Here is a 23287-nt window from a genome sequence, read left to right on the forward strand (position 1 = left end):
CCCTGCGGCGGGAGGCGTTCTGCTCACCGGGGCCGCCCGTCCCGCAGAGGGGCTGGCGAGAAACGGGAAGCCGGGAGTAGAGCGGCCGCGCTGACAGACAAGCTGAAATCTTGGAGCCCGGGAGTTGGGCTCGGTTCCCTGCGTGGCACATAGCCACGGAAGGCCTGGCAGGTCGCGGGGAGGCGGCGGCGGTCAGGGGGAGAGTGGCGTGGGCTTGCCAGTTCTGGCGAAAGCTGGGAAGTGGAAGCTGATGCGTTTGACATTAATGTAAGCGTCAAGCGTGTGGCGGGAAGAGTCGAAAGGGAAGGTTTATGGGGACTTCTCTGACACTTGTGTGGTTCTAGAGAAATGCTGTTTCTTTTTTTTTTTTTGGAAGGCCAAAGCACGAAGATTGAAGGGTATGCCTCATCCGCTCATATGTGATAAATCTGAAACAATCCATTAAAAAGTGATTCCCTTCTCCATAGAATGTACTCATCAGTTCATAACAATTCTTCCTTTAGGGGCTAATTTTGTATTGGCTTTGTTTAAGGCAAGGCAATGAACTAGACAAAACTTGGTAACATCTTTTCCATCTCTCTCACCTGAGATGGCTGCAGCCTGATAACAGGTTATTCTGCTATTTCCTTCCTTCCTGGAACCTGCTGCTGGGAAGTTAGAGCCGTTCAAAGCCCAAAGCATGGAAGAGAGCCGTGTAGCTGCGTGGCCCTCATTATTTTATCCCTGTGTGTGCACCATTGGTGGCTTCCACACAGCGCACAAGCAACTTGGGAGCAGGCATAGTCCACAGAGGTGTTTGGCTCTGCAGCAGTTAGGCAGCGCACAGAGCGCATTGTACAGGTGTTTTGGGTTTACACACATGAAATGGGCATACTCGTCCAAAACAACTCTTAGCAGCTCAGCCTTCGGCTGTAATACAGAGAGAATTACGGAAAACGGGGTGGGGGGGCAAGCATTCCCTGTCGCAAACTGACAGCTGGAACATAGGTGCTGGGGCTGCTCCACGGGGCCCTCTCGTTCGTGATGCTGGGCTCTTGTGGTAACTTAACAACCAATTCCTGTCGCCCCGAGCAGCTGAGACCAGGTAACTTAACACATGCAGCTCATTATTTCGAGTGGAAGCAGTTCTGAAACTAACGGGCAGCAAATTAAGGGGAGTTTGTTATCATTTAGCCACTTATTCCTTACTATGTATTTTTTTTTTTCTAAACGCTATTGTTATGAGCACGTGAAGCAGAGTTCAGGCAGAATGTGACATATGCTCCACTTAACTTTGCAGTGCCAATGCCGCTGGTTGGTTGGAGTGTGCAAGAAGAATGTGTGTTTTAAATGAAAAAGTACAGGATGGGCGTATATACTCTAAATATGCTAGTTTTGGCTGCTAAGCACCTATCTTTAAAATTATTTTGGTGCCGACAAGGCAGTTAAGACGCAAAGAGTTACTGTCTTACAGCTACACGGTTAAGTTTCCCTTGAACTTACCGTCAAAAGTACGGCCGAAAGGTGAAACCATCATGTGTCAGGAAGCTTTAAGATGACAGCGAACCTCCTTTGGCTCCTCTGCCGTGTGTTTTCTGTCGGCTCTTCAACTCGCCCGTCTCAGTTTTTGCGGAAAGCTGCAGTGGGTGTGCGGAGAGAGGGCGGGAGGGCGGGCGGGGCGCGGAGCCGGGCACCTCCCCTCCCTCGCCACCGCCCTCTTTCCTGCCGCCTCTGCCAGGAAGTTGGAGACGGGGCAGCGTCGCTCCCCGCTGCTCCAGCCGGGGCTGGGCAGGGCTGGGGCGGCTTCCTCTGGGCGCGGGGGACCCTGCCATGGGGACGTAGCGGGCCGCGGAGCCATGCGCGGCCCGGCGCTGCCCCGCAGCTCGCTGGGGACGGTAAGTCACGGCGGGGGCTCCGGTCCCGAAGCGGGCGGTTTTGCGGGTTTCCCCCCCCTCCCCCCCGGGGCTGCAGCGCGGTGCCCGCCGCGGAGCTTTGGGTCCCGGGCTCTCTTCGCCCTTCCTCGCCGCCGCGGGGCTCCTCATCGCTGCGGTTCTGCGGACACCCCGCTCCCGCTTTCCGCGGGCTTTGGCTTCCCTCACGGCAGCCCGGGAGCGGGGGAGCCATTTCCTCCTGCGGCGGGGGGCGAGGCGGGCGGTCGTGATAAACGGGGAGGCTGCCCTGCACCGACCGGAGCACCGACAGGCGGCCGGGAAGCCGAGCCGCGCCTGGCCCGCCCTCCCCTGGCCGCCCGCGGAGTCACCGCGCTGCGGGGCCGCTGAGGCGAGGCCGGCGGGGCTCCCTCCTTCCCTGCCCGCCCACCGCCGGGCGCTGGGTTCGCCGGCCAACCCCTTTCCGGTTTTTATCCCTGAGTCAGGGCAAAAGCGGCTGGATTTACGGGAATGGCGGAGGATATCCTGGAGCCCGTGGCGCGGCTGGTAACTCGGCACCGGGGGCACGAAATCTGCCCGGGCCGGGCTCCGCTCCCGTCGCCTCGGACTCACCCGGTTCCGCTCCGCGGTCGGGTGCCTGCGGTTGTACCTCCAGCGACGGGCTGGGCGCGTTGGTGTTAGTAAATCGTTAGTAGCAATTGCCACTCTGCGGGCATTTAAACAAAGATTAGCGGGCTCTGCCTATGCCCCAAACTATGGGGTTTGTTTAAAAGCGGGTTTACCACTGGCAGGAAATCTGCTTTGACCTTCTTGGGTATCTTAAATCAAGATTTTTAAGCTGTCCATTGTAATTTTTGCCTGTGAAAAAGTTACGTGTAAAAGAAATCCGAAAATTTTACGAATTGCCTGACTGCTAGAGGTGAATGACCATCCAGTATCAGCAGATGCGTGATAAAGCTGTGACAGTAGGGATGTGGCATCACTTACCATCATGACATAGTTGTAAATTCTGGAATAGAAGTTACAGGGTCAGAGTGTTTATCCCTAAATACCTGAGCATCCTACTAACAAGCACTTGCACTTGATGGCACTGGACTTGTGATGTTGGGTTAGTTGTTAATTTGCTGTCAAAAAGTTATGACCACGCTACTCAAAGTTACCTTCTTCCAGAAGTTTGTGGGTTTTTTTTCGCTTGGAAGCTTTTGGAAACCAGGTAGTAGAGTTAAGACTAGCACTGGCAGGACAACACAACTAAATCTGTGGAGTGGGAGCACTCTACACCTTGACTCTAACTGTGGATCGCTTACCATCCTGGGGCCTAGGTGGGATACATAAACCGTCAATTTACATACAGATTTCAAAGCACTTGGGAGACCTGGAAAAGTGTATTCTGACTTAAAAATAGTGGTCCACATATTCTTCTGTAATTCAGATACTATATGTGATATTAATATTATTGGCAATAAAATGCACAAAACTCCATTGGATTCCCCAAATTAATTATATTGTCATCAGTTAAATAATATTCTGGAGGAAGATTGTCCTTCAGTCCTTTTACTTTTTGAGGACATTTTTCCCCTCCTGTTTACATGTCATTTCAAGTTAATGCCAGCACACTCACTCATTACAGATAATGTTTATCTTTTCCATAAAATACATATTTTTCAGTGTTAAAATTCTAACTCTGTTGCATGCCCTTCCATCTTTCATTTACTTTGCATATGATCCTATGTTGGCCCTCATAGCTTTTCTTACTTCCTTGATGCCCCCCTTCCAATTTTCTGATTCTTTTATGCTTCCTCTGATTCTTCAGAATTTCCTGGCGTGTTTCGATGCATTTTTTCTTTTTGCGTGTTCATAACCTCCATGACTTTCCACGTCCTCTGTGTATTCCCTGTGCAGTCCTAACTTTCACAGTGGAAAAAATGGTAACTGTCTTCTCTGAAGCCTCTTGTGTTTTCTGTTGCACTAAAAAGAAAAAAAAAAAAAAAAGCAGTTTCATTTATAAAAGGCAGTTCAGTTTTATGAAGAAAAGATGAAATAGTTTCTGGCACCCTTTGAAGGTAAAGGGAGGAATTGTGATTTTGAAGTTGGAAGCTACGTTACATAAAAATTGAAAACCAAGCCACCAAGTGCATTGTAAAAAAGAACAGTTGGGTCTACCATCCTGTTTCCACTAAGTGGCCAATGGAGCAGGGCAAGTATACAACAACGAAAAATAAAAATACTTTCCCAGCTTCCAGTGATCTGTGACCGTAGGAATTCCCAAGTTGAAAGGGTGTCTTCATTTTTCTGTCTTCTGAGTGTGTTTTTTCTTCTGCTGATGGGTGTGATGATTGCTTTTGGGACCCAGGCATGTTTCTGGCATCTCCAGCACTCTGTCAATGAGTCCCACACTGCAACTATGTGTTGGCTAAAAAAGTACCTCCTTGTATGTGTGTTGAACCTGTCCCTTGCTTGTTTTATGCAGTGCCTCTTAGTTCTCGCACTGGAAGAGACAGAGAACAACCATCTCAGTTTGTATTCTTTGGCCATCCCAGTTCATCTTCTTCAGCCATCCCAGTTTATCTTCTCTATGGCATTCATGACTTTGGGGCCTGCTATAGTATCCTCTGCTTAGTTACCTCTTTTATAGACCAGTATATTTAATCTTTCCTTCTATGGCAGCCAGTCCATACCACTGATCATCCTTGTTTTCTTTCTCTGCATAATATCTGGGTTAATTTATATTCTCAGAACGGGGGACTAGAGCTGCAGTCCAGATTCAGTCCTTACGGATTTATATATTGGCATAACAGCACCCTCTGTTTTGTTCTCAGTTCCTTTCCTAATAATTCATAGCATTTGATTGCATTTCTGATTGCTTTCTCTAACCAGGTTCATTCAACTTTTGATGTGCTTATTAATCTAATTTTAATTTCCGGTTTTGATGACTGCCTACTTCTAGCCAAATGGAACATGTTGATATCTAGGTCTGTGCTAATTTCAGTTGCATGGTAATTTAAGTTCTCACAAGTAATCAGTATTGTCAGTTTGGATGACTTTTCCCTTAGTTTTCATTAAGTAATCCATTTTCTGCATTAGCAGTATTATTTGAGCTAAAACCATTTTTGTCATTTTGCTCCTTCTTATCCATTTTAATTAGTCATCACAAAGGGGCTTTGTTTTTATTTGGGTCAGATGTCTTATGTTCTCTTCCATACTCTTGTTCTCATCCCTGGATAAGAGTGTTTCCTTTGAACCCTCATTAACGCATATCTTTTTATTGTGGTCTTGGGAACCTGACAGCAGGAAGCACATCTCAAAGCAGTATCACTGCATTTCTCTGTTAAAACAAACAGGAGCACATCGGTTCCAATGAGTGGAACTTGGCATGTGATAATTACCCTACTCTTAAAAAATTCACTTAGTGAGTCACCGTGAGCACAGCTGTGGGCAGAGGCCAAGGGCTTGTGCCTAGTTGAAAATCAGTTTGGGATTGAAGGGGAAGGCCACTTTCCATTCTTAATCTCTGCTAATATGAAATAAAAACTTCTAACTTTATACTCTGTTTATACAGACATTTTATGATGTGAAGTCCGTGATCTTTATAGATGAATCACAGGGGTTTTTGTTCTTATATTAAGATTTCTAAGGCATTTCTTCATTGTGTGAAAACTATTACCAGTCTCCTGATTCTAGGCAAGGCCTAAAATACATCATTCCTCCAGCTGATCTTGATAAAATGGAGGTTTATTTATAATAACAGCTCTTGTATCCTTCTTTTGACCTTTCCAGGTTTTAGTGAGCAATGAGAAGAGTTTCCTGTAAATGTTGCTTTAATACACATTTCTCAATGTGTAAAGCAGAAGTTCTGGTTTCTTGTGCGTCTTTGAATAGCAAACTAAAAAAAATTGCAAACCTCAAAGAGCTTTTAGAAATGGCTGAAGCAGTCAAAGAATATAAAGGGTAATCTTGCACCCTGATTTCTTTGGTAGATCATTACCCTGAGCAGGATCTCTGTTTTCCTCTGAATTTCCAAGTTGGCTAATTTTTTATGACTCATCAAAAAGGTTTACAGATGACTGGTAAGTAGATTACTTGTGCGTTGGTGTGTATCATGCTGAACTCTGAAGCAAAGAGAAGTTTCAATTAAGAAATATCTGAGAAATTCTAATGACTTGTAGTGCCTTTTATTTGCAGGTAGCTCTTTAGTTTAAAAATGGAATTTGCAGAAGGAAAGTCTTTCTTGAGAGAAGCAGTTGACTAAGAGTTGTTGGGGAAACTATTAAATGATGAATATGTTAGGTGTGCACAAAAAAGAGTAAGCCTCTTTAATCTCTGGATTTTAACAGCACATCTGGATTTATAAAATTACACAGAATCATGGAGTCATCTAGGTTGGAAAGGACCTTGAAGATCATCTAGTCCAACTGTTAAACTAGCACTGACAGTTCCCAACTACACCATATCCCTAAGCGCTGAAATTTTCAGTTTTATGCTTTTTCATTAAGGAGTTTTGAACTCTGGAAATTATTAATCTGGAACTATTTGAAATGTAAGCTTCATGATGAGCAACTATTTGAATTGTTTGGAGTACTAATACCTGAGTGTCTGCTCCAGCCTTCCTGTTAGTTCATGTGAACACGCATGGGGTCTCAAGGTGCTGCCTGTGGGGGCAGGAGTCACTTCCCACCTGTCTAATCTCCCCCCTTCCCACCCAGTTTGCTTTCTGTGACCGGCCTTGGTCCACTCCAGACACTTCTGGCTTTCTAGGAGAGGGAAGCCTTGTTTCCAACACAACCCTCTCCATCCTTGCTTTCCCTTTCCTGTCATACCTGTGCATCACTGTAGGTGCTTCCTCTGCCCTTCTCCCTGAGGGCAAGGAGCCTTGCAGGTAGCAGCAGGGCTACACCTCTGCACAGAGTGCATGATCAAGACCTCTGGCATCCCTGCTGAGTAAATTGGTATTTTCTAGCCTTGTGGACATTGGCAGGGGATAGTAGCCCTGATAGGCTGCCCTTCCTTGCGCTGTCCCTTTATTTTAGATACTGTGCTTTCTTCTTGGCCTGAGAAGACTGCTCTCAAATGTCCCTTCTGAGGGATATGTAGCGGCCCATATGTCAACCAGACCCATACCATAGAGAGGTCTGCTGCCTCCCTGGGGATCGGGTTAGAGATATTAAAAGGAAGGTCACTGCTCTGGTGCAGCCCTCTGATCACTACCCTTTGTTGGTTATCCAGGCAGGTAATGATGAGGTGGTAGAGAGAAGTCTTAACTCACTCAGAAAAGAACCTCAAGGCACTGGGGTGGCTAATTGAAAGCTCAGATCGTGTTTTCATCAGTCACTCAAGTGGAAGGGAAAACCACTGAAAGAGGGTGGAAAACACATCTGATTAACACGTGGCTCAGAGACTGGTGCCATCATCGGAATTCTGGGTTCTTTGATCATGGCGAGGTTTATAAGGCACCTGGTCTGCTGGTGACAAATGAGACAGGTGGGATGCAGCTGTCCCAGAGAGGGAAACGAATCCTGAGGCAGGAGTTAGCAGGGCTTATTGACAGGGCTTTAAACTAGATATGAGGGGGGACGGGGAGATAATTGGGCCTGTTAGGAACAAGCTCAAGGGAAGCATGCCAAAGCTTGAAGGATGGTGGACTGGAGAGGGCTCTCCCTCTGCCATTTCGTTTGAGAGAAGGGAAAGATGTTTAGGAACCGTGGAAGCACCTGAGAAGGGTCTGGTAGGGAATGGGGCCCACACTCACAAAAAGGTGTTGGATTCATTGGCTCATCTCAAGTGCATCTATACCAATGCATGCAGTATGAGCAACAAATGGGGAGCTTGAAGCTATGATGCAGCACAAGAACTATGACATAGTAGCTATAACAGAAACATGGTGGGATGCCTCACACGGCTGGAGTGCTGCAGTCGATGGCTACAAGCTCTTCAGGAGGGATAGACAGGGAAGGAGAGGTGGTGGGGTGGCCCTGTATGTAAGAGAATGCTATGACAGCTCAGAAATCAAGTATAGTGCTAACAGGGTTGAGAGTGTTTGGATTAGGTTAAGGGCCAGTAAAGCAGATCTTGCTGTGGGTCTGCTATAGACACCCCAGCCAAAGCAGTGAGGTGGATGAAGCTTTCTATAAACAGTTGGGGGAAATCTCATGGTCACTTGCCATTGTTCTGAGGGGGACTTTAACCTCCCGGGTATCTGCTGGGATCACAACACAGCAGAGAGGGAACAATCCAGGAGGCTCCTGGAATGTGTGGAGGATAACTTCCTCACACAGCTGGTGAGTGAGACAACCAGGGAAGGTTCCTTCCTGGACCTGCTTCTTGTGATCAGGGAAGAACTTGTGGGGGAAGTAAAGGTTGGAGGCCGTCTAGGGTGCAGTGATTGAGTTTTCAATCCTTGGAGAAACAAAGAGAGGGGTTAGTAAAACTGCCACCTTAGACTTCCGCAGGGCTAACTTTGACCTGTTCAAAAGACTGATTAACAAAATCCCTTGGGAGGCTGCCTTGAAGGATATGGGAGTCCAGGAAGGCTGGACATACTTCAAGAGTAAAGTCTTTAAAGGCATGGGAGCAGGCTGTCCCTGTGTGCCGCAAAACAAGCAGGCAGGGAAGGAGACCAGCCTGGCTAAACAAGGACCTTTGGCTGGATCTCAAGAACAAAAGGAGAATCTTTGGAAGAGAGGCCAGGTCTCTCATGAAGACTATAAAGATGTAGTGAGGTTATGCAGGGAGAACATTAGGAGAGCCAAAGCACAGCTAGAGCTCAACTTGGCTACAGCTGTTAAGGATAACAAAAAATGTTTCTATAGATTCATTAACAGCAAAAGGGGGATTAGGGAAGATCTCCCTCCTTTACTGGATGCAGAGGGATACGTGGTAACTAAGGGTGAGGAAAAGGCTGAGGTGCTCAACACCTACTTTGCCTCAGTCTTTAGCAGTGGAACTGGCTGTTCCCTGGACACCCAGCCTCGTGAGCTGGGAGATGGGGAGGGGAAGCAGACTGAGGTCAGCACAGTTGAAGAGGAGGTGGTCAGAGACCTGCTACACCACCTGGATGCACACAAATCTGTGGGACCGGATGGGTTACGCCCAAGGGTGCTGAAAGAGTTGGCAAATGTGCTCGCCAAGCCACTGTCCATGATTTACCTGAAATCATGGCTAACTGGGCAAGTGCCATTGGACTGGAGGGTGACAAATGTGACACCCATCTACAAGAAAGGCAGAAAGGATGATCCAGGAAACTACAGACCTGTCAGTCTGACCTTGGTGCCAGGGAAGGTCATGGAACAGGTCATCCTGGATGCCATTAAAAGTCATATAATGGACAACGAGGGGATCAGGCCCAGTCAGCGTGGGTTTATGAAAGGCAGGTCCTGCTTGGCAAACCTGATCTCCTTCTATGACAGGGTGACCTACTTATTGGGTGAGGGAAAGGCTGTGGATGTTGTTTACCTTGACTTTAGTAAGGCCTTTGACACTGTTTCCCACAACATTCTCCTGGTGAAACTGGGTGCTCGTGGCTTGGATGGGCACACTCTTTGCTGGGTAAAAAACTGTCTGGATGGCCGGGCCCAAAGAGTTGTGGTGAACGGAGTTAAATCCAGTTGTCGGCTGGTCACGAGTGGTGTCCCCCAGGGCTGGGTGTTGGGGCCACTCCTGTTTAACATCTTTATTGATGATCTGGATGAGGGGATCGAGTGCACCCTCAGTCAGTTTGCAGATGACACCCAGTTGGGTGGGAGTGTTGATCTGCTCGAGGGCAGGGAGGCTCTGCAGAGAGACCTGGACAGGCTGGAGCGATGGGCTGAGCCCAACTGGGGGAGTTTCAATAAGGCCAAATGCTGGGGGCTGCCCTTGGGCCACAACAACCCCCAGCAGCGCTACAGGCTTGGGGAGGAGTGGCTGGAGAGCTGCCAGTCAGAGAGGGACCTGGGGGGGGGTGATTGACAGACGGCTGAACAGGAGCCAGCAGTGTGCCCGGGTGGCCAAGAAGGCCAATGGCATCCTGGCTTGTGTCAGCAATAGCGTGGCCAGCAGGGACAGGGAAGGGATCTGACCCCTGTGCTCAGCACTGGTGAGGCTGCACCTTGATTCCTGGGTTCAGTTTTGGGCCCCTCACCCCAGAAAGGCCATTGAATGACTCGAGCGTGTCCAGAGAAGGGCAACGGAGCTGGTGCAGTGTCTGGAGCACAGGTCTGATGGGGAGCGGCTGAGGGAACTGGGGGGGTTTAGTCTGGAGAAGAGGAGGCTGAGGGGAGACCTCCTGGCCCTCTACAGCTACCTGAAAGGAGGGTGCAGAGAGGGGGGATGAGTCTCTTGAGCCAAGGAATCAGCGCCAGGACAAGAGGGAATGGCCTCAAGCTGCGCCAGGGCAGGGTCAGACTGGCTGTTAGGAAGTATTTCTTTGCAGAAGGGGTTGTTGGGCGTTGGAATGGGCTGCCCAGGGCAGGGGGGGAGTCCCCATCCCTGGAGGGGTTGAAGAGTCGGGTTGACCCAGCGCTGAGGGATCTGGTGGAGTTGGGAACGGTCAGTGAGGTTAATGGTTAGACTGGATGATCTTCAAGGTCTCTTCCAACCAAGGTGATTCTGTGATTCTGTAATTCTTATTTCCATCCCCCACTTCCATCTTTCTTGCATCTTGATGCCTTCTTCAGTTCTATCTTAGCTGTTCCTTTCTTTCTTTGCCTTACTCTTGTTCTGGTTTTGACTGGGATAGAGTTAGTTATCTTCCTAGTAGCTGGTACAGTGCTGTGTTTTGGGTTTAGTGTGAGAATTATGTTGATAACACACTGATGTTTTACTTGTTGTGAAGTAGAGCTTATCCTAAGTTAATGATTTTTCAATTTCCCGTGTTTGCTGGCACAAGAAGCTGTGAGGGAGCATGGCCAGGACAGCTGACCCAAATGGCTATTCCGTACCACAGAAAGTCATACTCAGTATATAAACTGGGGGGAGTTGGCTGGGAGAGGCAGATCGCTGCTCAGGCATCGGTCAGCGGGTGGTGAGTGGTTGTGTTGTGCATCACTTGTTTTTTCTTGGGTTTTATTTCTCTCTTTTTGTTATATTCCTTTTCGTTATAATTATATTTATTATTATTATTGTTATTATTTTATTTTCATTATTAAACTGCTCTTGTCTCAACCTGTGAGTTTTACTTTTTTTTGCTGATTCTTCTCCTCATCCCACTGGGAGGTGGGGAAGAGTGAGTGTGTGGCTGCGTGGTGCTTAGTTGATGGTTGGGGTTAAACCATGACACTGTACAGATGTCACCTCACTTGCAGTTCTTGGTGCATGGCCTGATGTGGCAGAAACAGCAGCAAGAGTGTGAATTGAAATGGTGGTAGTAATCCAAGGAAATGGTGCAGGGACTCCTAACTCCTGTCTCAGCTGCCAAAGCTTTGCATAGAAGAGCTTTCGAGCTTGTACAGTGTTTTTTTTCACGGTAGTTGCCAGGCAGTACATGCTGGCATGTGAGACGTAAGAAGGAACTAGGGTTGCCTCACATGTGAGAAGAATGCATGGGACACATAGCTGTCACCCAGAGGGGTTGAATGATTTAAGGACGCAGCATTCTTGTTTTCATCTGCCATGTTTTGTTTATTTCTGCAGCAGTTTCAAAAGTAAAACCTAGAGTTTCTGCTGACTCTTTCTTTCTCTGGGAAGTCCCTACTCACTAAAAATGTGAATCACTGGTGTGCATGATGTGATTTGGTGATTTGACTTATCATTTGGCTTAGGTAATACATGCTGTCCACTTTTCTGTGCAGCACTGGTTGGTAGGTACTTGTTCTTTCTCATGGTCTGTGGAATCAGAGCATGTTATAAATCTAATGATGGAAAAATCGCCTTATTTCAGTAGTAGAAGACCTCTAGACTTTGCATTGGTGAGCTGTTACCAATGACTTGAGGCTTCAGTGCTTGGTAAATGGGGCCACGTCTGGCTGGTGACCAGTCACCAGGTGTGTTCCTCAGGGCTCAGCTCTAGGGCCCGTTCTATTCAATATGTATCAGTGATCTGGATGCAGGAGCTGAATGCACCGTTAGCAGGTTTGCTGATGATACTGAACTGGGAGGTGCTGTTGACTCTTTTGAGGGACAAGATGCCTTGCAGAGGGATCTAGGTAGACTGGAGCACTGGGCTATGGTTAATGGGATGAATTTCACAAGAACAAATGCTGGATTGGGCACGTGGGAGGAGTAACGCCGGGCACAAGTGTAAACTGGGAGAGGAGCGGCTGGAGAGCAGCCCTGCAGAAAGGGGTCTGGGGGTGCGGGTCGGCAGCAGGCTCAGTGTGGGTCAGCAGCCTGCCCTGGCAGCCCAGAGGGCAAACCACATCCCGGGGGCATCAAACACGGCACGGCCAGTCGGGCAAAAGAGGTGACTGTCCCGCTGTACTCGGCGTCGGCCTCTCCTGCAGTGCTGGGTGCAGTTCTGGGCCCCACAACTGAGGAAGGATGTGAAGGTCCTCGAACGCGTCCAGAGGAGGGCAACCAAGCTGGTGTAAGGGTTGGAAGGAATGTCCTGTGAGGAGCGGCTGAGGGCTTTGGGCTTGTCTAGTGTGGAGAGAAGGAGGCTGAGGGGTGACCTCATTGCTCTCTGCAGCTTCCTGGGGAGGAGAGGTGGAGAGGGAGGTGTTGAGCTCTTCTCCCTGGCATCCAGTGATAGGACACGTGGGAATAGCTCAAAGCTGCACCAGGGGAGGTTTAGACTGGATATTAGGCAGCATTTCTTTACCCAGAGGGTGGTCAGATACTGGAGCAAGCTTCTTGGAGAGGTGGTCGATGCCCCAAGCTTGCCAGTGTTTGAGAGGCTTTTGTACAATGCCTTTAATTATATGCTTTAACTTGGTCAGTCCTGAAGTGGTCAGACTAGTTGATCATTGTAAGTCCCTTCCAACTGAAATATTCTGTGCTATTCTAATTTCATGTATTTCCTGAATTTTATGAATTCTGTCATTGGTATAAATCAGTACACTGCTGAATAGCTTGGGGAGCTGCTAAGATGGTGTTGTGGTTGGTTTTTTTTTTCCCCTGTCATAGGAATGATTTTTCTGGAAGGCCGAGTTACTGGTTTGTGAGTCACTTGTGGTTTGTGACTCTCTGTTCCTCAGATTTTCATCAGTAATAATGTGTTAACTCTGGTTTGATTACACTTACAGACACGCTTTCTGAAAAAACTGAAAACACCTGTATTGTTTTCTTTTGTTTTTGAAGGTGCATCTGACCAATTTTCTATGTGTTTGTGGCTTGATCTTTGATGCTTTCCTCTGTTGTTTCTACTGCTGACTTGTCTGACCTAGGGGCTGGCTATATATATGTTCCCATGTCAGGGGATTAATCATTGGGTAGAGAATCAGGATTTTGGTTTTTTATTTTACTTTTCATTGTTGCTGTCAGACCATCTGTGTGAATGATCTTTTACCCATTTTCCTGCAAGCAATCAGTCTTGTAAGACTGTCAGCTGCTGAAACAAGTTTTATTTTTACTGAGTTCTTGAAGTACTTGCATTTATTGTGTGGTTAGCTAATGAAGTCTGAAATGATAGTTATTTAAATATGTGGTTTTCTTTTTCCTGTTCATTTTAGCATCTGGTCTAGTGAATATGTCTTTGTATGACCGAGTGCTCTGAAAAATGGGGTTTTTGCTTTGTCAGAGTTGCAGTGCTATCCTTGAGGTTTTAAGTTGCTTTCATGTATGTACCTTTTTCCCCCAAAGCTTTAATTTTGAGAAAGAAACAGGACAGCATGGGGCTGTCATAGCCATCTCCTTTTGCGTATCCTCTCTTAAGCTTGCAACCACAAAATTGGTATCAGCATTGTGGTTTATCCTTACTGGTTTGCTTTGCTTTTGCTATAACTCTCCTAGCTGAGAAAGCAAAAAGAAACAGCTCTGAAGCTGTGCCTGTACAGCTATGCATCTTACCACTTTCAAAAAAGCAAGCTGGGAAAGCATTACGATGTAGGGAAGGTAGTGTAGTAAAACTCTGTGTACAGAGATTGTATGGATGGGTTGGAGTGGTATTTATTTGCAGAAAAAAAGAGTTGATTTTCATGCATTCACATGATCTGATGTATAGACTACATTGGCACACGCTCTCAGTGACATACCCAGAAGCACCAACATGTGTATGTCCAGATGGTGTGGCACTAAAAACTACTTTTTGGACAAGCCCATCATACCCCTTGGATGTCATCAGCTGGTATGGAATGGACTTTTGCCATAGAAACTTGCTGACTTCAGGCTTCATAAATCTTGGGTCAAGTTGTTTCTCGTGGGTTTTTTTGGTTGTGTTTTTTTTTTTTTTTTAATTTTATTATTTTTTAACATTTTTGTTATTGTGTTTTTTCCTTGTCTGAAGACATGTTTGAAATACATGCCTAGAGTCTGTTTTTCTGCTGGGCCAACAGGCAGAAGAATCGTGTTTGTTATACGCTGCAGTTTTGTTACCATCCTCCTAGTGCAGGGTCTTTTGCCAATGAGTCATCTATGCTATGTTCTGACCAGAGTGTAGACCTTTTGGCTGGGACATAAACAGCACATTTCTCAATTTCGCTGCTGGGAATAGCGTCCTGAAAACAGTGTCCTGTATGGTGTCCTTCATTATCTGTAGAGGCTGTTCTTTTAACCCTTTGTTCTGCTGTTCCTTCGTGTGTCTGTGTATACACACGCTCATGCTCTCTTACAGTCATACTGCAGTGATGCTAATCTTAATATTTCTGTCAAAATTCTTGACAACAGTCATCTTCAAAATTAAAAATAGCAAGTAAATCTTAAAGGAATTAAAAAAAGAAAAAAAGCGTACATTTTTGTGGCAGACTGCTCAGACTGAATGTTAACAGCTGCAGTTTTAATGGAAGAATGTACGTTTGATGGGGAGAAGTCGAAAACCTAACTTTCCCACGTTTCTAGTAGGGGGTGTCTTGCTCAGGAGTTTTGGAAGCTTTTCTGAACTTTGCATACAGTGAGATCCTCCTCTGCCTTCTTATTCCAAACTTCCCATCTGGTTTATTTAGTGAGTAGAACCTCAAGTACTGGATGCATTCTTCTCTCTGGAACTGCCTCTAGATGGGCAGTCTTACTGCCTTTCTTATAAAAACATTCTTTGCTCTTGAATAACTTTCTTGCAAGCTGCAGCATTTTCAAGGCATTCCATCTATGAATTGCACGTCATGAAAAGTATTTGCTTTATATACAATCAGTTTGTCATAGAGACATACGGCATATTAATAACACAGATAATAGGCATGAGTTTGTGAAGATTTTTTGTGGTAACTAATCTCCCTCCACACTTTTGTCAGTGGAAGGTCTTGATAGCAGAATTGGTCAAGTCAATTGAACTCACTGTTTAATAAGGTTTATTTGTAAGTGCTGAAGTCAGCTGTGCAGTCTGCAAGGGAATGCGATGTTTTCTCACCTTGTTCCTCTTTCTTTCCCCTCTCCCTCTGTATTTACAGGTTATCTTAACATTTGTCTGTGTGTTGACAAAGGAATCTGTAGGAATTGCTCCAGTGCCATACACATTGCAAGTCCATCGGGTAGCTTTGGATGGAAGGGACCCCTCTAACCCCTTGAGGAGAGAAAAGAGGCAGGTGCAGTGTCTACTAGGACAATACCTACATCCCAGAGAGACTCACTGCTGCATGAGGTGCCATGCAGGTACGTAAAATGAGTACAGTAATAGTGACCTTCACCTTAGAGGCATTTCCCTGTCCTGCACTCTCAAACTGTCTCTCTTCTACAGCTACATCAGTGCTCCCTTTCCTTGGTATCCCTACCCGGATAAATTCTCATTCCTTGTCTCTTCTTTTGGTCTGTCAGTGTCCTTCACACTGGTGAGAGGAAGTATACTTGGTCCTTACACCATCAACTTCAGGGTTTCTCTGGGCAGTCCGTGACTCCCATTCTCCCTGAGACAATGTGTTTGCCTTCCTGTCAGAGCTCTATTAAGTGATTTTCTTGCAGGTACCTACAAGGCAAAAGACTGTGATCGGCCTGACCAGGCACCTGTCTGTCTTCCATGTGCTCATGGCACATTCACAGCTGTTGATAACACCATGTCTAAATGCTTCCAGTGTACACATTGCCGTACAGGTGAGTTATTTTCGTCAGGTCCTACAGATACGTTGTACTGGTGGGTAGGGGGCTGGAGGGGATGGCAAGATGAACAAGGAAGCTTGGAAGAGTAAGCAATTGAATGGGCAAAAGGACAGTGTATGGGAAAGGACTGGGGACAGCAGGAATAAGGGTTACCAAATTACTACAGTCTGAGACAGAGTTTGCAGGCCTTTTTGGCCTTTTTCTGGGAAGATTAGGAGATAACAATACTTGTCACTGGAACAGTTCTCTCAGCTGAAGGTGAAGGAAGAGGTTGGAATAATCACTTCTCTCTTTCCACAGAGTTTGGGCAGATAGTAGAGACCCCCTGTACACCAAAGCAAGATACCGTATGTGGCTGTCGGAAGAATCAGTATCAGATTGGCCTGTCCGATCTCTTCCAGTGTAGGAACTGCAGCTCATGTGTCAATGGGATTATTGCCAACTGTGAGTATGGCATGGGTGTGGCTCCACTATGGACATACTGTTCTTGGGTAGACATTAACAGCCCCTCTGTTCACTTTCTGACACACTGCAGTGCCTTGCCCTGAAGTGCTTGTAGTTTTGAAACAACTCTTGGTTTTCCTCACCCACTGTCCCCAGAAAGACTGCCATTTTCTGCCTGCCTTGGCATCAACCCCTATTTTCTGTCACAGTTTCTACTTTCCTTTTGTCCTTGAATGGTTTCTCAGTTTTGGCTGTTGTGAGGAGATATTTGCTACTTAGTTTTGGTACTTCTGCCTTGCATGCACTGAAGCGAGGTCTTTTGTCTTTGTGTGGATGTTTCTTCTGATGCTCATTGCATTTCCCTCACTGACTGCTGGAGGCACTTTTGAGTGCAATGGCTGAAAATACCGCTACTCCCAGTGCCCAGCTGAACTGCTTGTCAGTCAGTTGCTGAACCATCACAGTGCAGTGTTTTAATGTAAAGAGCTGCTCAGGTAGTGCTGAACTGTACCAAGTGGCATTGGGTGTGACCTGGGGATGGTGCAAGTGTCTGGGAGAAGTACCCATGTTAGCTGTCCCAAGCTGCCTCATCTCCAGCCAAGAATTGGAGATCTTAAAAGCAAATACTGCTTGCCGCTGTGTTGTACCTTGTGCTGTAGTCTAATTCTGTTCATGTCCCTTAAATGTTCCTTACCTTGTTGTTCTAAAGGTATCACCTCTTCTTTGCAAATTCCACTTCTTCTGATCCCTTTCCCTTCTCTTACCTTGCCTAGTGTGAGGTGAATTCGTTCCCTCTGGTGCTCAGTATTCTCTGGGATGGTTTCCATGCTTACACCTGTCCTCAAGGGTTATCATCCTATGCTGCCCTTGAGCAATTTTCTTCTTTTGTCTTGTCCCTCACTTGCCACAGAAGGCATGCTTCTTGTTCAAGCACCTTTTTCCCTCCTGTCGTGCAGCTTTATGTCCTTCCATCACTATTCTTGCCTGCTCCTCCCCATACCTGTTTTACTCAGTCTCCATACTGTGACTTGCTTAAAAGCAATAGCTCTTTGATTTCTGACTGCTTCCACTCACGGCATAGCAGATCACAGGAGTGGATGTGTCCCGTGGCTTGAAGTGATTTCTGCCTGCTCTGAACTGACTTCCTCACCAGTCCCAGCTGCTCAGGGACCACTTCTCCCTTGTCTTTGCTTTACTAATGTGATTTCCCCTTCCTGTCATGCTTGAACTTGAGTGACTTTCCCCACTTTTGTGCTGGAACTGCCATTATCCATTAGACCAGTTTCAGTTGCACTATAATTTTAGTCCCTTTCCAAGGTTCTACAGAGGTCTCTGACCTACCAGGATAGCGTTACCCTTACTTTTTATTATATTTATCCTCCCCCAACCCTGTCCTCAAACATAGACTGATCCTTTTTCTCTTCTTCAGTAGCAGTTCTCTGGGTTTAAAGAGGGATAATCTCCCCCCCATCTAGGAGTGGACTTTTCTCCTTTTGTTTTCTTCTCCATCCTGTTTATGGCTACAGTTTCTTCTTTTCTCTACAGGCTCAAAGAACAGAGACACAATTTGCAGGTGTAAGCCTGGATTCTTCCTGACACTTAGTAACATTTGCAAGCCTTGCAACAGGTGAGCTTTATTCTCTGTATGCCCCTTCACTGAGTTGGAGGGACAGCAGACACAAGCACCACAGGGGGAGGAAATTTCTCACAAGGCTCTGTCCATCTTGACATAACTTTACAACATTCTGCTTTTCTGGAGCAATTGGGTCTTCCCCTGTGCCACCCCTAGTCTTCTCCATATAGGCATCAGCCCACTAAGAACCCAAAGCCACTAGCCACACTGCATTGCTCTGCTTTGCAGGCTCGTCTTGACTCGTCTGTTACTTAGGATTGTTGCAAGTGGCTGGTGTTTTGTTTCATGCGTGCTCACCACTCTGATTTGCTCTTTCAGCTGCACTGGAGAAGAATGCTTGCAGTGTCATAGCCCAGTGGCTACCTCACCAACATCGTCTGGGCTTAGTGAGTACTGGGGGAACTGAGAAACAGTGAAATCTTTTCAGTGTGGGATTTTGTTTTGTTAATGCCTTTTGTAAAGTGTTGTTTTCTCCACTCTCTCAAACCATTATTCTTTTTCTCCTTACCATTTGCAAGTCTTCACTTGCTGTTCTTCCTCTAGCACTTACCTCCTCCTTTCTCAGTCATTCACTCATTTGCCCTCATCCTTTTGTCCAGATGGGAGCCTTGTCCTTGGCATCATTGTTGCAATATTTGGAGTTATCTCTGTCCTCTACATTGTAAATAAACTAGTGAAGATGGTCCAGAAAAATGGGATAGCATCATCTTTCTACTCCTGTGGTGAGTACAGCAGCATATGCAGAGATATTAACTGGGATAGACATCATTCTCTGTGTGCTTGTGTATGTGCACATGTGTGAGGGAAGAAGTGGGATCCGTTACTCTGCTTTGCTGCAAGGCCAGAGGAGCACAAGAACTTGGCAGCTAAGTGTATTGGTGCAGTTCTTGCAACTCTGCATCCATGTCCATAGCTGTGACTGGAAGTGCAATGCGAGCTCATTGCTGGGAGATGTGCATTTTGCTAGAAAACCTTTTTGAGGGCAGGATTGTGCAAGTTGCTTTCCTGTTTTCTCTGGGATGAGAGGAAGCGAAAATAATTTCTGCTTTCTTTTTTCTTTTTTTTTTTTGTTTAAAGTTTCTTTGCCGCAGACAACCAAGGAGCCAGTATCTGAGGTGAGCAAGAGGATGGGTATAAGAGCTTTCCTTCCGCTTTCAACTGTGTTAGCCTGGGATCCAGAGTAACATTTTTCCCCATGGGCTGTTTTCAGGCCTTGTATTTTCAAATGATCTGAGTAACAGGGGTGTTTAATTCAGAAACTCTTCCCTGTGGAGGGTGGAGCCATTAACATTTGGCATCTCCTCTTCTAGAGGTTGCTTTTCAATCTCCTGGCTTTTTGCTTTTTTCTTTCTGGATGCATTATTTTCAGATAGCTACTCCTTAATCTCTTCTTCTCCCTATATACCCCAAGCTCAGAGGATTTAGCTAATTTTATTTCACTTCAGATCCTGACCCCACAAGCCTCTCAGTGCTGCTTCAGTGTTCTCTCAGGTCCCATGCTGTTCTCACATTAAGAGGGCCCAAGCAGTAGTTGAGGTGGGGTTTCCACAGCTTTACAGATAAGACTGATGGCAAAAGTGGCATGTGGAGCTTCTAGAATGGTGGTGATTTCAGGTTCCAGCCTTATCTGATTTTGTAAAGAAATACTTTTTTCCAAACTACTGTTTTTAAGATGCCAAAAGAGAGTTAAACTCCTTGGGTTATGCTGGAAAGAAATGTGTAGTGTCTTCTGCTCAAACAAGACATATAGGAAAAATTAAAACCTCAGCACCTGCTCTCCACATATTTTGGATAAATTTTAGTATGTAAAGCTAGTGGTTCCTTGCAAGAAACAGGTGTATTGTGCTGCTGTGTGTGGTTCTGGACTAAGAAAATGTGTCTTTTAGGTTGAGGTAAAAAGAACTGAAATTTCCATCCTTCTTCCTGAGTCCCAGAAAGAAACAGAATTGTCAGTGAATGCAACACCACCACCTGGACCTCTGCTGCAAAGTTCCCATGAGTTACCAGACTGTGTCAGACCTGCCAGGAAGACACAACTTCCAGACAGTAAGTGAAACTCCCCCACCCTTCCCTCCTTCCCCAGACAAATGAGAACCTGATTGTGCAAGCGCAGCTAGGAGGATGTTGGACAGACTTAAGCTGGTGCACATGACCTGTTTGTATGTTTCACTGTGCTGGGTTTGTGTGTGTGCTGGGGTTTTTGGTAGCCGATGAGGGGGCTACGGCAGTGGCCCCTGTGAGAAGCTTCTCAAAGTTCCCGTGGCTCCAAGGCTGAGCCAGTTAGCGATGGTGGCTGCACCTCTGTGATAACGTATTTAAGAAGGGGAACCTGTGAGGGGGAGTTGGAGTTGTGAGGAGGACACCTATGAGAACACCAAGGTCAGTGGAAGAAAGGAGAAGAAGGGGGGAGGTGTGCTGGAGCAGAGACCCCCCTGCAGGCCCTGATGAAATGTCAGGGCCGCCTCCACACCCCCTCCACCCTGCACCCCTGCCACCTGTGGAGGTCTGTGGTGGAGCAGAGACTCACCTGTGGAGGACCCCACACCGGAGGAGGCGGCTGTGCTTGAAGAAGACCTGGACTCTGTGGGAAGCCCCCACTGTTGTCGTTCAGCACTGGAAGGATTGCAATACATGGGAGGGACCCACGCTAGAGCAGCTTGGGAAGAGCTGCAGCCCATGGGAGGGACTTGTGTCAGAGAAAGTTCATGGAGGACTGTCTCCTGACACCACGCCAGAGCAGGGGAGAATGCAAGGAGTCCTCTCCCTGGGGAGCAAGGAGCAGCAGAACTGGCCACACCCCCCATTCCCTGCCCCCTGCACCGCTGCAGGGGGAGGAGGTAGAGAAATCTGGAGCAAAGTTGAGTGCAGGAAGAAGGGATGGGTGTGGTGAAGGTGTTCTTAAGATGTGGTTATACTTCTTAGTGTCCTACTCTGTTTGTTAAGTGATGGTGTTGGTGGTGTTTGAATTAAATGGATATTCTTTTTCTTCCCCTAATGAGTCTGTCTTTTGCCTGTGACCTGTAAGGGGCGAGTCATCCCTCTCTGTCCTTGTCTCAATTCCCAAGCTTTTTGTTGTATATTCTCCTTCCCATTCCTGAGGGGGAAGGGGTGACTGAACGGCTTTGTGGTGTTCAGTTGCCCTCTGGACTCAAACCACAACATTCATGCATGGCACAGTACAAAGGCAGAAGCATGTCCAGAGGCTGTATATGCTAAACACCTATGCAAGGCCTTTCTGTTGTCCATTTTCCCTACCAGCAAAATGGGTTGTCATATGTGGTGACAGGCTGTCAGTCTTAATGCCTCTGGGATGGTGACCCAGAGCGTTCCTTTTGCAGGAATGTGTGGCAGCAAGGCCCTAAGCATGTGTGGTCAGCTCTGCTCATAACCTTACACAAGAGCAGATGGAAGCATTCCCTTTGCTTTTTGAGCAATAAGAGCAAGTCTGGGCATCACACGAGTCTGTGTGCCTGCTCTGTAGAAGACCTGAACAGGATGGGGCAATGCAATCCCAAGGCACCATCCAGCCCTGGATTATTTGTATTATTCTTGAGGCTGCAGAATCCTGGTTCTCACACTTTTTTCTTCTGTTTTCACAGACCCTGCTATTCTCTACACTGTGGTGGATCACGTACCGCCATCTCGGTGGAAAGAGTTTGTGAGGCGTCTGGGTCTGAGTGACTATGATCTAGAGCGAATTGAGATCGAGCATCGGCGTTTACGAGATGCCCAGTATGAAATGCTTAGACTGTGGAAACTGCAGATGGGCCATGCTGCAACTGTGGAGCACATCAGCTATGTTCTCAATCAGATGGAGCTGAGTGGCTGCAGTGAAGCTATTCAAGAGGCTCTGCTAAACCAGAACTCTCCTCAACCTTGCAGCCTCCATAATCATCTTTAATCTATTTCTGCTTTAGTTGCCCTTGCTGTGACTCTTAAGAGAGGATCATAATTCCCTTTTCCCATCTTCCTATTCCCATACCACCTTATCTTTCTAACGCTCTTCAGCTGGGTTTGTTGGAGACGGCAGCAGATTATGCTGGAGGAAGGCTGAGGTTTGTTTCTCAATCACCTTGTAGTTCAACACCTTTAAGCCAAGACAGACCTCTGCAACAACTAATTTTCCAAGGAGGGGAAGCAGCTCATAAAGGAAGTGGTGTGCGGACTCTGACCAAGAGGAAAACAGGAGCTCAGAGTGACTTGAAAGATCAGCTGCTCTGTGGACAAGTTGTTGCTGAAACAGGTGCTCTACCCACCATGTGGTGGGTAAATTTGTAGGGTGACTTGGTTAAGCTGGCTGTTCAGATGGTCAAGTACTCACTTTTTGCAGATCTGTTTTTCTGCAAGATCAGATAGTTGAACTGGCTCACATTGCAGCCCTTTGATTACTAAATCTGACTCAAGGAAAATGGTGGGGAGGATGTGCCTGTTTCTGGGAGCAGGGGAGGATTACTCTCTTATGGTATCAACCAGTTATCGCTGTGGCAAAAAGAGTCACAGAGATTCAGAAGTGGTGGCTCTGAGAAACGGGAGGATGTTATCCTTTCCACACCCCCATTTCCCTCAGGTTCAAGAGGAATAAGGATTCTGAGCCAGTGAGTCAGATGAGAGGGTTGGTGCTTTTATCTCAAGCTTTTTTTCTGTACCTAGAAACCATGTAAGATAGCATTAAGAAAACACCTGCCTGTGTGTTTGTCCAAACTCGGAGTGGTAAGGGATGTGTGCGTCTGAGTGAGAATGTACACACAGGTCGGTGGGCTTGTGTCCACCTGCTTCTCTATCTCTGAACAATTTGCTGAATCTGATCTAACTGCAAAGGGAACTGTGTATGTGTACATGTGTATATATATATTTTAGCAACTGTTGAATAACTTCACACTACTTTCTGAACTGCATTCTGTGATTGCTATGCGGGTGTGGGAGCCATTCCAGGCTCTGACCATTACTTTCTCATGGGTATTAATTACCCTGGGGGAATCAAAGGAAGCAAAGATCAATTAGCCTGCCTCAGGTGCAGGTTGTCCACACATTAATAACGTGGATTTTTTTTTTTTTTTTTTTAGATCTCTAATCCCTTGACCAGAGCAAAACTTTCTATTATAAATACACTAAATACTCCGGATTAAAATTCATATTTTTACCTCTGCCTCCATTCTGGTTTTGTCCACATCGACTTCTCTTCTGTGAGCAGGGGCAGAGGAAGGGGAATAACTTCCAGAAGTGGCCGGACTGGGCTGCAAGAGTGTGG

At 46.6% G+C, this 23287-nt stretch overlaps 1 protein-coding gene across 2 annotated transcripts; it reads left to right on the forward strand.

The window, feature by feature from the left end:
• Nucleotides 1–1722: 1722 nt before the first annotated feature.
• On the forward strand, nucleotides 1723–23179 carry TNFRSF1A (TNF receptor superfamily member 1A). 2 transcript variants are annotated; one of them, XM_074897055.1, is made up of 10 exons: nucleotides 1723–1874; nucleotides 15320–15521; nucleotides 15828–15956; nucleotides 16263–16406; nucleotides 17952–18033; nucleotides 18358–18425; nucleotides 18639–18761; nucleotides 19117–19154; nucleotides 19926–20085; nucleotides 21639–23179. In XM_074897055.1, exons 1-10 carry the CDS (start codon nucleotides 1836–1838, stop codon nucleotides 21938–21940), a joined length of 1287 nt encoding a protein of 428 aa, XP_074753156.1. In that variant the 5' UTR covers nucleotides 1723–1835; the 3' UTR covers nucleotides 21941–23179. The 2 variants fall into 2 exon arrangements, with proteins under 2 accessions (XP_074753156.1, XP_074753164.1); XM_074897063.1 differs by having other exon boundaries at nucleotides 19974–20085.
• Nucleotides 23180–23287: the final 108 nt, after the last annotated feature.

This window comes from Athene noctua, chromosome 1, assembly GCF_965140245.1.
Source record: "Athene noctua chromosome 1, bAthNoc1.hap1.1, whole genome shotgun sequence".
Classification (NCBI taxonomy): Eukaryota; Metazoa; Chordata; class Aves; order Strigiformes; family Strigidae; genus Athene; species Athene noctua.

Bases quoted from the DNA above. Each gene is read 5' to 3' on its own strand.
- TNFRSF1A (XM_074897055.1), top strand. From the start codon at position 1,836: ATGCGCGGCCCGGCGCTGCCCCGCAGCTCGCTGGGGACG. The intron at 15,522-15,827 runs GTACGTAAAATG...ATTTTCTTGCAG, and splicing joins CTGCATGAGGTGCCATGCAG to GTACCTACAAGGCAAAAGAC. The intron at 16,407-17,951 runs GTGAGTATGGCA...TTTTCTCTACAG, and splicing joins CAATGGGATTATTGCCAACT to GCTCAAAGAACAGAGACACA.